At 38.9% G+C, this 16,123-nt stretch overlaps 1 protein-coding gene across 1 annotated transcript in view; it reads left to right on the top strand.

Moving 5' to 3' along the window:
- The window catches only part of ZFHX4 (zinc finger homeobox 4), a gene marked incomplete at both ends in the record, with an annotated part of 123,888 nt that overhangs the window by 105,573 nt on the left and 2,192 nt on the right, over nucleotides 1-16,123 (top strand). The window contains 4 exons of the mRNA XM_080338956.1: nucleotides 1,376-1,521; nucleotides 1,663-1,863; nucleotides 4,569-4,686; nucleotides 5,503-10,899. Coding sequence (XP_080195082.1) covers nucleotides 1,376-1,521; nucleotides 1,663-1,863; nucleotides 4,569-4,686; nucleotides 5,503-10,899 — 5,862 coding nt within the window. The remainder of the gene's footprint in view (nucleotides 1-1,375; nucleotides 1,522-1,662; nucleotides 1,864-4,568; nucleotides 4,687-5,502; nucleotides 10,900-16,123) is intronic.

Below are 16,123 nucleotides of genomic sequence, written 5' to 3'. Positions count from 1 at the left end.
TATTTTACTTCTTTTTAATGTTGCTCTTTTAATATCAAATATTTCACAAAGCCTATATGAAAATAATAATCATAAAAAGTTCTTGGCTTTGTGTACAGAAAAATACAAGTATTTTCTTTGTTCATGTTTAGTTTGTTGCCAAAACATCTATGACCTTATTTTAAAATTAATCCTAGGTTATTGTGCAATAAGGTGCAATTTGTTCATTTATATGAACCTTATGTGGATTGAAAAAAATCAAGATAAATCTTCATGCACAGCATACAATCAGATTACCCCTGGACTATATATTTACGTTGGGTCTGATAGCAATCAATGGTTTAGCTTCATTGCATTTCAAGATGTATTTGCACCCAGTGTCCAGTGATAGTGTCCTCACCCTGGAAATAATTTAGTTGCAAATTGACTGGAAGATGGTGAAAATTGAAAGTTAAAATTAGAAATACTCATAATAAACAGCAGAAAAAAGGTCAGATGATGCCGCACTATGATGAGATTGGAATGGTTGGTAAATGAGGTTTTGTGTTTGTCGTGAGATGTATGTGACATGCCTACCCAATGTTCTTGTAATATCCAGCCTAGCAGAAGAGATTATCTGGCAAATTGACGCTGGAAAGAATTTTCTGATGGACTGGGAAATTAGAATTGCACTCTTTTCTTTGATGTGTGCAAGACTGGGTTGCATTACACAGCTAGTTCAGGCGTAATATGAAATATAGTATTTAATACTTAATAGTAGAACTATCTATAGAAAACAATTATATTCTGGTTTTGATCACAAATGCCAGACTATAAAAATTCACAGTGTAAACATCTAAGGCAATCCCAAATGACTGATCTTTGTATATAATTAATATTAATTTAGCTCTGAAATCCTATTCTCCACAGTATTTCTTTTAAAGCCTCACTATATTTAGCTTCAGAATTGTAACCAGGCAGGAGTTATCAAAACAGCACAATAACCATATTGCTCAGAGAGTTTAGAAAAGAGAGGGTAATTAAACAGCAGCAAATTAATTATTTTGGAAAACAGGATTTTTGAGCAAAAGCTGATTTGTTTTAATGTAATACACAAATTTATACTGAGCTGCTAAAGAAAGCACATTATTGATTAATTTTTAAAGGCAACTTAAGGTTATCTAAACAGCAGAGAAAAGTCCATTTTAAAGTGTATTTTTAGAGTCTCTGTCAAGGATAAAAGTGTATTTTCACCTTTGTGCTTACCAGAGTTATTTTATTCAACTACATTTTTTTTCTCAGAACTGAAAAAAAAGACTCTCAAAGACAATACAGTGCTTTGGAATCACAGCCTTTTTGTAAACCAGGATATTTGAAAGTTTAAAATATGTTCTTAAAAATTATGTTTTCGAAACAGGAATAGTCACACCAGAGAAGGAATCAAAAGTGAACACTGTGGTAGGGGCACAACAGCTTCTTCTGGCAAAAGAAGAGGATGGTGCAGCTAAAAAATCAAAGCCTCCAGAGGACAATAAATTTTGTCATGAGCAGGTAAAAGAAAATGTACTAATTTAATTGCATTCTAGAACTCTTTCAGATAACTCAAGAATGAAACAGAGATGATATGCTGTTGAAATAGCAATATCAGCAAGTTATAAAAAGCACACTGACTAATATCCTGCATCTTAATTTGATTTTTTTCAGTTCTATCAATGTCCTTACTGTAACTACAATAGTAGGGACCCAAATCGTATCCAGATGCATGTCCTGTCACAGCATTCAATGCAACCTGTTATCTGCTGCCCCCTCTGCCAGGATGTCCTCAGCAACAAAATGCATCTCCAGCTTCATTTGACCCATTTGCACAGTGTGTCCCCTGACTGTGTGGAGAAACTGCTCATGACAGTAAGTATTCCAAGTACTGATACACATGCTGCAGAAATGCACTTGGGCCCCTGGGCAATGCGTTTGTTGTGTTACAGTGTTCAGGTAGCCTGAGGAGGGAAGTGGGTCAGGACTCCTAGGTTTTGTTGCCAGCTCATCCAGTCACTGATGTCCCTTGGGAAAATGGATTTCAAAACCTGCATTTCCTCATTGATGTTAACCTTGGAAAAATAAAGCCTGTCTATGTCTCTAAGTGCACACCTGTAAACTGGGTCTAATAATATCCAGGTCTCAGAGGTATTGTGACTCCTGTTTGTAATATAACAGGAGTTCCCTGTAGAATGGAGTCCCCAAACATAGAAGAATTCCTGTGTATAGCTGGGCTGTACTTGCGTTATATTACATGAAATACACTGTAAAATATCATTAATGGTGCTAACTGGAGAACAGAATTATCTTGTACAGAATGTCCTGTTTCTTGCTTTCTGCCTCTGCATAAAAGACCCTTTATTTTTTCGTGAATAAAATGTAAGTACGAAACAGAAAAGCAAGTCCAAAAATAGGCAGCAATCCGATTAGGTCAGTTCTTTAGGATATGGAATATATGATTTCAAGTACCTACCCTGGATCAGGCAGGGAGTTGAACTGGCTTCTCCGTAATTAGGGTGAATGTTATAACCAGCAAATTCGATTTGGAGGATGAATCCCATTCTAGCCTCACCAGGAAAACTCTGTTCTTCACTGCAAAAATTGTACAAACCATGTTGAAATAATAAACTTCTGTGAAAGAATAATGACTCGGCACCATTCAAAACAATGTCAGTAAAGACACAATCAGGTCTAGAAAGTATTTAATATTAGATCAGAGATTCAGTTAGAAAACAGACCTCCTAGGACACCTTGATTCTGGTTGTCTTGCCTTTCTAGAAGGAAATGCACTTGGAAATCATAACAATCCACCTCCTTAAGCATTTATTTCTATTTCTATTTCTATTCATAAACTCCTCCTTCATTTATATGGTTGTGGTTGTAGCCCTATCGCCTCATTTCCAAGTAAAGTGGCAAAAAAATAAAAAAGAATGGAAAGAGCTCTTGACTGAAGGTCTAAGGTTCCTTGTGCCTAGTGCTGATGATCAAATACAGAACTGAGGATCTACAAAAGCAGTTTAAAGTTTTCCTTCTTCTTTTATTTTTCTTGGTTTTCTACTAACTCTAGCTCTGCCAGACCATGTAATTTTGGCCCACCACAAGGAAAATGCCATAGAAATTTAACTTTAACAGACCCTTTTAGGAAAAATGGGGAAAAAATGGAAAAAGAAAACCTTTCTACTGAGGATTATTAGCTTTCTTTTCGAGTTCTCCATGATTCCCTCTATGCTGATAAGAGCACAACTTTGAAATCTCTCCTGTCAGGTCATGAGGACTTATTTCACTGTTCCTGAGAGGAAAAAAAAAAAAAAAGGTTGTTTGACAGAAAAAGAGGTTGAAAAACATAATCTGCATAATCTAAATTTTCCTAGGTGCTAACATGAATATGCTCTGTCCATATCTGAACTCTCTGATGACAAAATAAATAGCATTTGTAGCAATTTTTTCTGCTCTGGGACATTTACGTTTACCCACACCATTGTTTTTTAGAAGTCCTTCCCTCCCAAACAAAATCAAAGTCACTATTCCTCTGAGAGGATCATATTAATACCATGTTTAAATTATAAATATACTAAGCCCAGGGCATTTAAAAATTTGTCTAGAATTTTTTTTTCCAATAGGCCGTTGGTATAAATACACACATACATATATTTATAATTCTTATGTATCCTAATAAAGGTTTAAAATAGTTTGTTAAACTGTTAAAAAGGAACAAGGGGTATTTCTACTCATACCTACTAACGTACGCAGCTCCCATTATTATAGTACTTTACCACTCAGAAATCTCCTCTCTGGATTTTCTTGTTACCTCTGTAAGAAGTAAGGAAGTACCGTCCTTATGTCAGAGATGAGGAGCTGCAGGACAGTCTGCACTAATTTAACCAAGGTCATTTAGACAGAATCTGGCAATGCAGGAGTTTGAACCCAGTCTTGCCAAGTCTTAGTCTGAATGCCTAGACAACCCTTTATTTCAGATATTAGTGTGTTTTAAAGAGCTAAACAAGAGGAAAGCAGGAAGTGTTGAGCAAATATTCATGTCACCTTACTAAACTGAGTACTATTAGACATACAGCCATCAAAGACTTCTGTCTATAATTTGAAAGCATAACACAACAGATAAAGCAGTCTGAATAAGATACATAAGCAACTGAAGACAAGAAAGAGAAAAATTGTGTTTCAAATGGAAATAAATTTTTATTTCTGTATGGAAATAAACTTAAAATTTTCTTTCAAAGATCATGGAAGGTCCAGCATTTGTTTAAAATACAATACAGGTGCAGTGAAGTGGGAAAGCCCTTAGTCAAGAACTGACTGGTGACCATATCTCAACATTTTATCTGTCTGTGGAGGATGTCCAAGGAGAATTCCCCTGACAAATCCAACCAGCTGGACGTAGCTGTCAAAACCTTTGTGGTGACATTGAGACCAATGTTAAGGATTGAACCAAGATCTGGGTTTAGTATTGTCAATCTTTGATCCTGATATGGTGGATCTTTAGAATTATAATTTCATATTGCTGTATGGTGTTAAATAGTGTGACTTGTCCTGTAATAAGAGCATGTTCTTGGTTTTCAAAGGTTCCTGTACCGGATGTCATGATGCCCAATAGTATGTTATTGCCAGCAGCTGCTTCAGAGAAATCTGAACGTGACACACCTGCAACAATTACAGCTGAGGGATCTGGGAAATATCCAGGTATGCAAGAAAAGCCCAGACGTAAAAACTAAGCATGGGCAACTTACGAATTTAGAAACCACTTGTTTCTTAGTAAATTGAATCCTGTTTTGGCTTGCACATAGCCACAAAGACAAAAAGAGAAAAATTACAAGGGTCCTGGATTTGGCTGACTGCAACCATGCAGAGCTACTAGGATGCACGTATATGCCACATGTATGTTGCTTGTGGTAGTGGCCTAGCCACTTTGAAGGTAAGACCCTCCTTCTTTAACCAGCAAATAGGACCCAGTACTAAAAGGCAGTGGCACTTTCACAAACACCAATGGGTAATGGTAGGCAAATGATCCTGCCTGCCTTTCCGTAGCAGATTTCTTATCCTGGACTCTTACTGTATTCTGTGCTGTGAAGCTACTTTGCTACTTCTCACAGCATGCTCTTCCCACTTTCTTCCTCCTTTCTAATCACCTGTCCTACCTGTTGACTGCATTTGAAATCCCTCCCTCTTCCCTACTGTTGTGTTTCTTTTTCTTGTTTGGTGCTCCCATTGTACCAATAAACCCCTACCTTATGGCAAGGAGAAGCCCTGTGCCACTCCCAGGCCCACTGCCACTGCCATTCTGATCATCATGCTTGGATTTTATTACTTTTTTTTAACTTCATGTTGGTCCTGTCTTCTTTATTCTCTGGAGGAAAGATGAGTGGCTATGCTTTGCTAGACCAACACGTGGTGTACCAGGTGCCTCTCTTGATTTCTGATTTAAAACAAACCCAAACATTAATGCTATGTGCTATTCTCTTCTACTTGTGTAAAAGACACTTAACTTTCTTTGACTAGGTGAAAGTCCTGTGGATGAGAAAAATACCCCTGGGACTGATGAATCAAAAACTGGAATGGAAATTAAGACCGAGGAACAGAAGCCACCTAAGGAATCTACTGAAACGCCAGATTGGAATAAGAGCAGCAGTAAAGATATAAAGACCACCGACTCAGTGACGGATCAGCTAAATGAACAGCAGAAGAAGCAACAGCTCTCTGTTTCTGACCGCCATGTCTATAAGTACCGTTGTAACCATTGTAGCTTGGCTTTTAAGACTATGCAGAAGCTTCAGATACATTCCCAGTATCACGCTATTCGAGCAGCTACCATGTGTAGCCTCTGCCAACGTAGCTTCCGTACATTCCAGGCTTTAAAAAAACACTTGGAAGCAGGCCACCCTGAACTCAATGAAGCTGAACTTCAGCAGCTGTGTGCATCTTTACCAGTCAATGGTGAACTCTGGGCAGAAAGTGAAAGTATGGCACAAGATGATCACGCGCTAGAACAGGAAATAGAAAGAGATTATGAGATGGATCAGGAAGGTAAAGCAAGTCCTGTAGGAAGTGATAGTAGCTCTATTCCAGATGATATGGGCTCAGAACCAAAGCGGACCTTACCTTTTCGAAAAGGGCCAAATTTTACTATGGAAAAATTTCTAGATCCATCTCGCCCATATAAGTGTACAGTGTGTAAAGAGTCTTTCACCCAAAAGAACATTCTCTTGGTCCACTATAACTCAGTGTCCCATCTACATAAACTCAAAAAGGTTTTGCAGGAAGCATCAAGTCCTGTCCCTCAAGAAACCAACAACAGCACTGACAACAAACCCTACAAATGCAGCATTTGCAATGTTGCGTATAGCCAAAGTTCTACATTGGAAATCCATATGAGGTCTGTGCTTCATCAGACAAAGGCAAGGGCTGCAAAATTAGAACCAAGTGGTAACATAAGTAGCGGAAATAGTGTAGCAGGGAATGTTAATAGCCCCAGCCAAGGAATGCTAGAATCTATGAGCTTACCAGCAGTTAACAGCAAAGAAACACATTTAGATGCCAAAGAATTAAATAAAAAGCAAGCTTCTGAATTAATTTCTGCTCAGCCTACGCATCACCCACCCCAGTCACCAGCACAACTTCAGATGCAGCTACAGCATGAACTGCAACAGCAAGCTGCGTTCTTTCAACCCCAGTTTCTAAACCCAGCTTTTTTGCCTCATTTTCCAATGACACCAGAAGCACTGCTGCAATTTCAACAGCCTCAATTCCTTTTCCCATTCTATATACCTGGGACAGAATTCAGTTTAAGCCCAGATCTGGGTTTGCCTGGTTCTGCCACATTCGGTATGCCTGGAATGGCTGGTATGACAGGATCACTGCTAGAAGATTTGAAGCAGCAGATACAAACTCAGCACCATGTTGGCCAAACCCAGCTACAGATACTGCAGCAACAAGCACAACAGTATCAATCCACCCAACCTCAACTTCAGTCCCAGAAACAGCAGCAGCAAAGTAGCAAGCTGATGAAAGCGGAGCAAAATACCTTAGTAAGTACAGACTGCCAGCTGATAAAGGATATGCCATCATATAAGGAGTCAGAAGAAATTTCTGAGAAACAAGAGAAGCCAAAGCAAGAATTTACTAATGAAAATGAAGGACTAAAAGAAAGCAGAGATATGAAAAAGCCAAAATCCTCAGAACCGGCCATTCCACCACCCAGAATAGCTTCTGGAGCAAGGGGGAATGCAGCCAAGGCTTTGTTGGAGAACTTTGGGTTTGAGTTAGTTATCCAATACAATGAGAACAGACAAAAAGTGCAGAAAAAAGGCAAGACTGGTGAAGGTGAAAACACAGACAAACTGGAATGTGGAACCTGCAGTAAGCTCTTTTCCAACATTCTTATTTTGAAAAGTCATCAAGAACATGTACATGGACAGTTTTTTCCATATGGGGCATTAGAAAAGTTTGCCCGACAGTACAGGGAGGCATATGACAAGCTTTATCCAATTTCTCCGTCTTCTCCAGAAACACCACCACCTCCACCACCGCCTCCTCCACCACCACCACCGCCTCCTCCTCCAACTCCTTCTCAAACTTCTTCAGCTGGGGCTGGAAAAATTCAAAACACAACTCCCACTCCTTTGCAAGCTCCACCACCCACACCACCACCGCCGCCTCCTCCACCACCTCCACCTCCTCCTCCACCACCACCGCCATCGGCACCACCTCAAGTCCAGCTTCCAGTTTCACTTGATCTCCCACTTTTCCCTCCAATTATGATGCAGCCAGTGCAGCATCCTGCATTGCCTCCTCAGCTTGCCCTCCAGTTGCCACCAATGGATACTTTATCTGCAGATCTTACCCAGCTTTGTCAGCAGCAGCTGGGGTTAGATCCAAACTTCCTGCGGCACTCTCAGTTCAAGCGTCCGCGTACAAGAATCACAGATGACCAGTTAAAAATTTTGCGGGCTTATTTTGATATTAACAATTCTCCAAGTGAAGAGCAGATCCAAGAAATGGCTGAGAAATCTGGTCTTTCACAGAAAGTTATCAAGCACTGGTTTCGTAATACTCTGTTTAAAGAACGACAGAGAAATAAAGATTCTCCTTATAACTTCAGCAACCCTCCCATAACAGTACTGGAAGATATCAGAATAGATCCTCAACCCTCAGCTGTAGAACCTTACAAGTCTGATGCATCTTTCAGCAAGAGATCATCTAGGACTCGGTTTACTGACTACCAGCTTCGTGTCCTGCAAGACTTCTTTGACACAAATGCTTATCCAAAGGATGATGAAATCGAACAGCTTTCAACTGTACTTAACCTACCTACTCGAGTTATTGTCGTATGGTTCCAAAATGCACGACAAAAAGCTCGCAAAAGTTATGAAAATCAAGCTGAAACTAAAGACAATGAGAAAAGGGAACTGACGAATGAGCGTTACATTCGAACCAGTAACATGCAATATCAGTGCAAAAAGTGCAGTGTGGTTTTTCCCAGGATCTTTGATTTGATTACACATCAGAAAAAGCAGTGTTATAAAGATGAAGATGATGATGCTCAAGATGAAAGCCAAACTGAAGATTCTATGGATGCCTCTGATCAAACAGTGTATAAGAACTGCACAGTTTCTGGCCAAAACGACTCATCAAAAAGCCTGGCAGTCACAGCAGCAAGCTCTGGCTCTGGTTCTAGTACTCCTTTGAATCCATCACCCAAACCAGAACCTGAGAAGGCTTCTCCTAAACCAGAGTCCACAGAAAAACCAAAACAAAATGAAACCATCTCTAAGCAAACCGATGCAACTTCCCAAAGCATTAAACCAGTGCAGTCTACACCAGTGACCTCTTCTGACCCTCAGCCCTCAGCTTCTCAACCACAGCAACAAAAACAATCGCAGATAGTAGGGAGACCTCCTTCTGCATCACAAACCACACCTGTTCCTTCCAGTCCTTTACCAATTTCAATGACTCCTCTACAGAACAGTCTACCTCCTCAGTTATTACAGTACCAATGTGATCAGTGTACAGTTGCCTTTCCAACTCTAGAACTTTGGCAAGAGCACCAGCACATGCATTTCCTAGCAGCCCAAAACCAATTTCTTCACTCTCAGTTTTTAGAAAGACCAATGGATATGCCCTATATGATATTTGACCCAAATAATCCTTTGATGACTGGACAGTTACTTAATAGCTCTCTTGCTCAGATGCCACCGCAAACTGGATCATCACATACAGCACACCCTGCTACAGTTTCTGGTTCCCTGAAACGAAAACTAGATGATAAAGAAGACAACAACTGTAGTGAGAAAGAGGGAGGGAACAGTGGAGAAGATCAACATCGTGATAAGCGTTTAAGAACTACAATTACTCCAGAGCAGCTGGAAATACTCTATGAAAAGTACCTACTAGATTCCAACCCCACCAGAAAGATGCTAGATCACATTGCACGTGAAGTAGGACTGAAAAAGAGAGTTGTACAAGTCTGGTTTCAGAACACAAGAGCCCGAGAAAGAAAGGGACAGTTCCGTGCAGTTGGTCCAGCCCAGTCCCATAAAAGGTGTCCTTTTTGTCGAGCTCTATTTAAAGCAAAATCAGCTTTAGAAAGTCACATTCGCTCTCGACATTGGAATGAAGGAAAACAGGCTGGTTATAGTTTGCCTCCAAGTCCTTTGATATCAACTGAAGATGGAGGAGAAAGTCCCCAAAAGTACATATTTTTTGATTACCCATCACTGCCATTAGCAAAAACTGAATTATCAAGTGAAAATGAGTTAGCCTCCACTGTATCAACCCCTGTTAGCAAAACTGCAGAAATGTCACCGAAGAACCTCTTAAGTCCTTCTTCTTTTAAAGCAGAGTCTAGTGAGGATATAGAAAATTTGAATGCCCCTCCTGCTGACTCTGGATATGATCAAAACAAGACTGACTTCGATGAGACTTCATCAATTAATACAGCAATTAGTGATGCCACAACAGGAGATGAAGGAAACAATGAAATGGAAAGCACGACTGGCAGTTCAGGGGATGCAAAACCTGCATCGCCTCCCAAAGAACCAAAACCACTTGTAAATGACACGCTACCAAAAGCTGCAACTACACCTACAAATGAGAATACCGATGATAAATTTCTCTTTTCCCTAACAAGCCCTTCAATACATTTCAGTGAAAAAGATGGTGATCATGACCAAAGTTACTACATTACTGATGACCCAGATGATAATGCTGACCGCAGTGAAACTTCAAGCATAGCTGATCCAAGTTCACCTAACCCATTTGGAGCTAGCAATCCCTTTAAATCCAAAAACAGTGATAGGCCAGGCCACAAACGTTTCCGAACACAAATGAGTAACCTTCAGCTTAAAGTTCTCAAGGCTTGCTTTAGTGACTATCGGACTCCAACTATGCAGGAATGCGAAATGCTAGGGAACGAGATAGGCCTGCCCAAACGTGTGGTCCAGGTCTGGTTTCAGAATGCCCGGGCTAAAGAAAAGAAATTCAAAATTAACATAGGGAAGCCATTCATGATAAATCAGACTGGACCTGATGGGACAAAGCCAGAATGTTCGCTATGTGGCGTGAAATATTCTGCGCGTTTGTCCATAAGAGATCATATCTTTTCCAAACAACATATTACAAAAGTGAGGGAAACTGTGGGAAGTCAGCTAGATCGGGAGAAAGATTATTTAGCTCCTACAACGGTTAGACAGCTGATGGCACAGCAAGAATTGGACCGTATAAAGAAGGCTACTGACGTGCTAGGATTAACCGTACAGCAGCCAGGCATGATGGACAGCAGTTCTCTTCATGGTATCAGTTTGCCAGCAGCTTATCCAGGACTCCCTGGCCTTCCTCCTGTCCTTCTGCCTGGAATGAATGGTCCATCCTCCTTACCTGGATTTCCACAAAGTTCAAACAGTAAGTCTATAAGGGGATGATTTTCTAATTTTATTAATCTTATCATGTTGCATAGTTAGCATCCCCTTTTAAAACATAGCATAGCATGCATTTATATTTTGCTTGTGAGACTGGTGTGTGTTGCTGTAGCCTGGATGATATCTCTGATTTTGAAAAAAAAAGAAAAGAAAAAGATAATTTTAGTTGAAATCTGATAGACAGAATATCAGGCTTCTGTAACAAAAGCAGTGTGACAATACTAATGTTATGGGTTTGTTTGTTTTGAATGATATTCCTTTAGGCAAAACTTGGGTTAGAATGTTGTATGCAAATGTTGTGTATGCAAATATTTAAGTAACATCTGAGGAAGCACAAAATAGTAATTCCCACATTATTGATCCATCAGGCCACCCCTTAGACCAGTCCAACCTGTTGTTTCATTCAGAATAAATATTTAAAATAAAATGCTCTCCAAGACCCTCTGTTATAATTATGTATAATTGCCTGCTAAGATAAGAAGATTCCTGTTGAAGGTGATTTGTAATGGTAGTTTCATTCTGATCCAAATTCTAGGAGTTGCTGAATATCTCGTACCCCTAGTTTGTAAAGTCATTGCAGACATGTACCACTTAATTTGGGCTTGTACTTTTAACTGGACACGTAACTATTTACTGGCTGGTTTGACCCTGACTGTTTTTTAGTCATAATGAAAAGACAATCAAGTTTTCTGCAGAATGATTTGTTTAGTCTTCAAAGACTGAACCTAATATATTTTCTTGTATTAGGCTCCAATTTTGCAGTCAGAGTTCATTGTGAGTACAGCCTTGCAGATTGAAGCTCTCCCATTCATCTTCTAACTTTGCAGATTCATATCAAATATGTGCACAGCAGAGTTAGGGAGCTGGTTAAGACCCCTCACCTCATTTTATCCAGTAATTCCACTTGCTGTTGATCTCTAAACTTTGATTAAGAAAGCAACTCACTTTGGCAAGTAAGGTAGGGGCTTAACCAACAGTGTTGTTAGACATATTAAGAGTGTAGCAATGTGTTCTCTGCTACCCAGCTCTGCTTTGATTGATGATGATCATGTTATTGTTTCCCTAAGTGGTGGTCAAAGCATCTTGTTTTTCTCTTCATTGGATCAGAATGGCTTTCCTTCCACAATGGAGTCTTTGGCTGAGTGCCCTCTGGCTTTTGTCAAACAGTTATTGGCACAGAGAGTGCATATAAAGGAAATATAAAGTTGCTGCATTTCCTTCTTAATGGCATACAGTGTCCAGGTCCAAAAATGACTGGTCATTGTTCATTAAAATTATAGATATTGTTTCTCCATATAACTTCGCTAAATAGCTTTGGTTAGGTTAACCTTCAGGTAAAATGGCCTCCAGAAAACTCAGGTTTTGTCTATACTACTAAATGGTATTTGCTTGGGAAGGCATTATTACATACTTCTACATTCAAAACTGAAGTCTCCATGCAAAGTGAGCCTTGGGAGTGGTTCTGGACCTATGAGAGCGTCTCAGCTGTGCTGAGAAGTTGTTTAGGAGAATGCTGTTGACCAAGGCCAAAACAGTGCCAATGACCATTCTTACTGTTTAACTTTCCAGATGGTTTAGTTTCAGTTTTTTGGGAAATGCTCCCTGGTGCTGTTTAACTTGCTACTACCAATTTAGCCTCAGAGTCTGTAAATCGTCCTGTTAATAATACAAAAGGTATTATTGCAGGCCAACTGGTCCATACTAATTTAATTTTCAGATTTGCTAATTTCCACCCAATATCTTTTTCTTTGAGATAAATTTAGATCATTAGTACTGTAGCATGCACAGTGCACTGCCAATTGAGATGGATTTTTACCCCCTTTCATCTTGCATCTTCTTAAGGTTAATTAGCCCATTGTGGGCAAAGCCCACTGTGTAAACTAGCAAGTAAAATCTTGTTGTTAACTTTTTCTTTTGCCATATGCTAAATAGCTCCTACATCCCCCTTTTTGTTGCCTGGCAAATACTTGCATGCATAAATCTCCATTCCCTAATGATACATAATGGAGCAGTCATAGTGAATGGAAAAAATATATTATTTTAATCATTCTTCATAGAAAAATAGTAATTTACTCAGATGTTATTCAGTACGTGCTCAACACTGGTATTTTCCGCACCTATTAAAACATTTCTATTTTTTCTCTACCCTGCTTTGCCTGATAGTTCACATTAATATTTGATGTTAAGAATTGTTCAAGAAGTATCTTTTTGGAAGTAGAGTTCCAAGCAAGCTTTTCTTTGGCTACAGTTCTAGCAGTGTGTATATTCTCAGCCAGCATGACAATTGCTCTGCATCATTCTTTGCATGAAGGATTTTCTGAAGCTAACTCCCTGATGACGCACTACCCTATACTTCAAGTCTACTTCTTGTTAATTCCACCAAAAATGTGTCATTTCTTCTCTTTTGGACTCAATTCCAAAAATGCACTTCAGAAGAAGTTCCAGTGGGATCCCTTAGATTTAAATCTTTACCTGTTTTCACTGATGCTTACAGGGCTGGTAATTGTATTTCCTGCAACAAAGCACAACCATTCTGTCCCACATGTTTATTTAAAGGACAATGTCAACAGTAGTAAGATCCTCACTTTTAAAGAATATGTTTACTGTTTGCTAAGACAGGGTACTAATGAAACTATAATAGTAAACATCACATTTAAAATTCTCTTTTGTGTTTCCCTTTACTCATGCTAGACAGAGAAATTAGGCTGATTATTTTCACTGGTTAATACAAATTCATGAGGGACTTAATTTTGATGTTCTTGCATCCAGTATTGTTTATGGGTTTCCAAAAAAGGTACAAAACCTAGCTAAATTTTGAAAAATACTATTTTTTAAAGTGCAAAATTTCATTTTATTGAAATTTTGAAATGGGACTCTTGAAAATAATGCTAAATCAGGGAAGACAGAAATATTCAAAGTACGGCTCATTTTATCTTCTTTATGTAGTGCTCAAACTGGACTTTTATTTGCAAACATTATTAGATTTGACCAAATAAGTTTGCTTTATTTCTGATTGAAAGTATCCATTAACTTTGAAGTCAGTTCTTTTGTTCTAAAACAAGTGTTTTTTCATGTCAGAATTATTGTGTCATTCTAGGATGATATGTCAAAGAATACTCTCACGTATGAGATATACTTCTCTAGATAATGCATTATATCTATTGTGAGCAAGAATATAATTATACCATCTTGTGGGCATCAATTGCTGAGCAAAGTCTCAAAATTACTGCAATGTTTGCTCAGTGTAATTCCTAGTATGGAGTTATTTGGTGGAATTCTAATTCATACTGAATTTTAGTTCTGGCTTGTCTTTGTTCTTCAAACCCCTTCATATTTTCTAGGTGACTGTAGACAGAAGAGTTCAGCTGCTATTTTCAGCTGTTCTTCAAATTCACATTCTCTTTTCTTCTTAGCTTTGTGTATTTGCCTACGATAGCTTGCAGAAAACTAGTGCTTCATCTTGCTTCCATCTATTAATACTGGCTCTATGAACCTTTTAATGTCATCATCATTACCACAGGTTCTTTGCGCATCACTTAAGCCTGGGCTGCCTTGAAGATTCACAGCAGCTTTTTCCAAGAATGCACACATCACTGGGTAATATGTACTTTGTGGTTTCAGGAATCTTATCAAGAGAGAAATTTGATTCAGCAGCAATTACTTTTCTTATTATTAGGGCACTAAATTCTGTTCTCTGTTTGCTTTTGGCCCATTGGTGGCAGTTTCTTTTTTATTTTTTTAGTCCTCTGATTCCTCCAAGAGAAAGGGAAGTCTCTCCTCTTTGATAGTCACTTAAAAGAGTTAGTAGGATTAGAATGCTTCATCGAGATTACTGGATTTTCTATTCTATATCTCTCATTTCTGGAAATGAGGCATTAGTTTCATCAAGTTTTCTTCGTTTAGTTTTGGAAACCCTCAGTTCCACATTTAACTTCCAATAAAACAGGTGGATATTCTGTTGCAGCATGTCTGGATATTTATCTGAAGTCTATGTATTTCAAGTAAACTCCAAAGAATATCTGGAAAACAGAACAGATTTTGGCTGCTCTGGGCATCACCAGTGTGAGCAGACTGACGACAGCATGATATGTAAGTGTTGAAGAGGTTAAGAATAGAAAGAAATTGTGATATCCTAAGTAGGTGACAAGCCCAAATAACCATGACAAAGCTGGGGCAGCAGTTCACATTAATTGCGTCATTCATGCATTTTCCATCTATAGTATTTATAATTTATTATATTTTCAGCAGACTCCACACACAATTGCCTGTTACCTCCTGTTGAAAGCGTAGGGGCAAGCAATAGCATCTTCAATGTCATTGTGCAGTAACTGTGGCAATTACCCACTTTTTAATTATAACTGTTGTGACTTCTTTCACTGTACTATCTAACCCGTGCGCACAATGCATTTTAACTCCTTAGTGTTCCCCTACCATTAAATAGGAGTAATGACACGGTGACAAACATTAAATGGCCTCTTTGTTAAATCTGATAATTATTCTCTTTGAATCCTAATTGCTTTATTCCTAAGTAATGCTAAGCACCTGGATATTGATGATTTAAACGTCATTGTTGTTCACTCCATTAGTGCTTCATAGCAGCTAATGCCCATCTAACCTCCATTACAGAGCCAGCGTTTAGTGTTCTCTTATCCATGTGCTAGTAGGCTGTTCCTGACGTTGCTTCATTTTCACAGTTTTGTGTGCATCACACACTTTGTATGTTCTTTTCTGTAGCAAACTTACTTGCCTGAAAAAATGACAATGGATGTAATGTACAGCCTCTTGCAGTTAGGTGCCTTTTCTACCCTATGCCATCATTTAATTTTCTGACTAACTATACATCTCACAGAAGTTGCTTTTTAATAGACTGTTACCAGCCACGGCACTATATCTGGTACTTGAAATAGAGAAAAGATTTCTTCCATTAAGTTATGAGGCATACTTCTTGTGTGCATGCACCCTCCAGGCAGAACCAGTCCATCCTTAGGTTGCTTTCTCTAATGAGGTGGAGGACATCATGCCTGCATGCTTCAAGTAAACCCAGAACAGCAGCATTCCTGTGTCAAAGTACTCCAGTGCTATTACACTTATTTTCCAGCAAATACTGCATTGACCTTATTGTTGTGGTAAGGAAAAGCTCTGTTCAAACTCTCAAAAATGAAAATGTAAGCTGTGTGATATCCCAGTAATGAATAGCATTGACCTGA

This window comes from Nesoenas mayeri (genome assembly GCF_963082525.1).
Source record: "Nesoenas mayeri genome assembly, chromosome: 2".
NCBI lineage: Eukaryota > Metazoa > Chordata > Aves > Columbiformes > Columbidae > Nesoenas > Nesoenas mayeri.
This window is presented reverse-complemented; position numbering and strand designations above follow the sequence as displayed.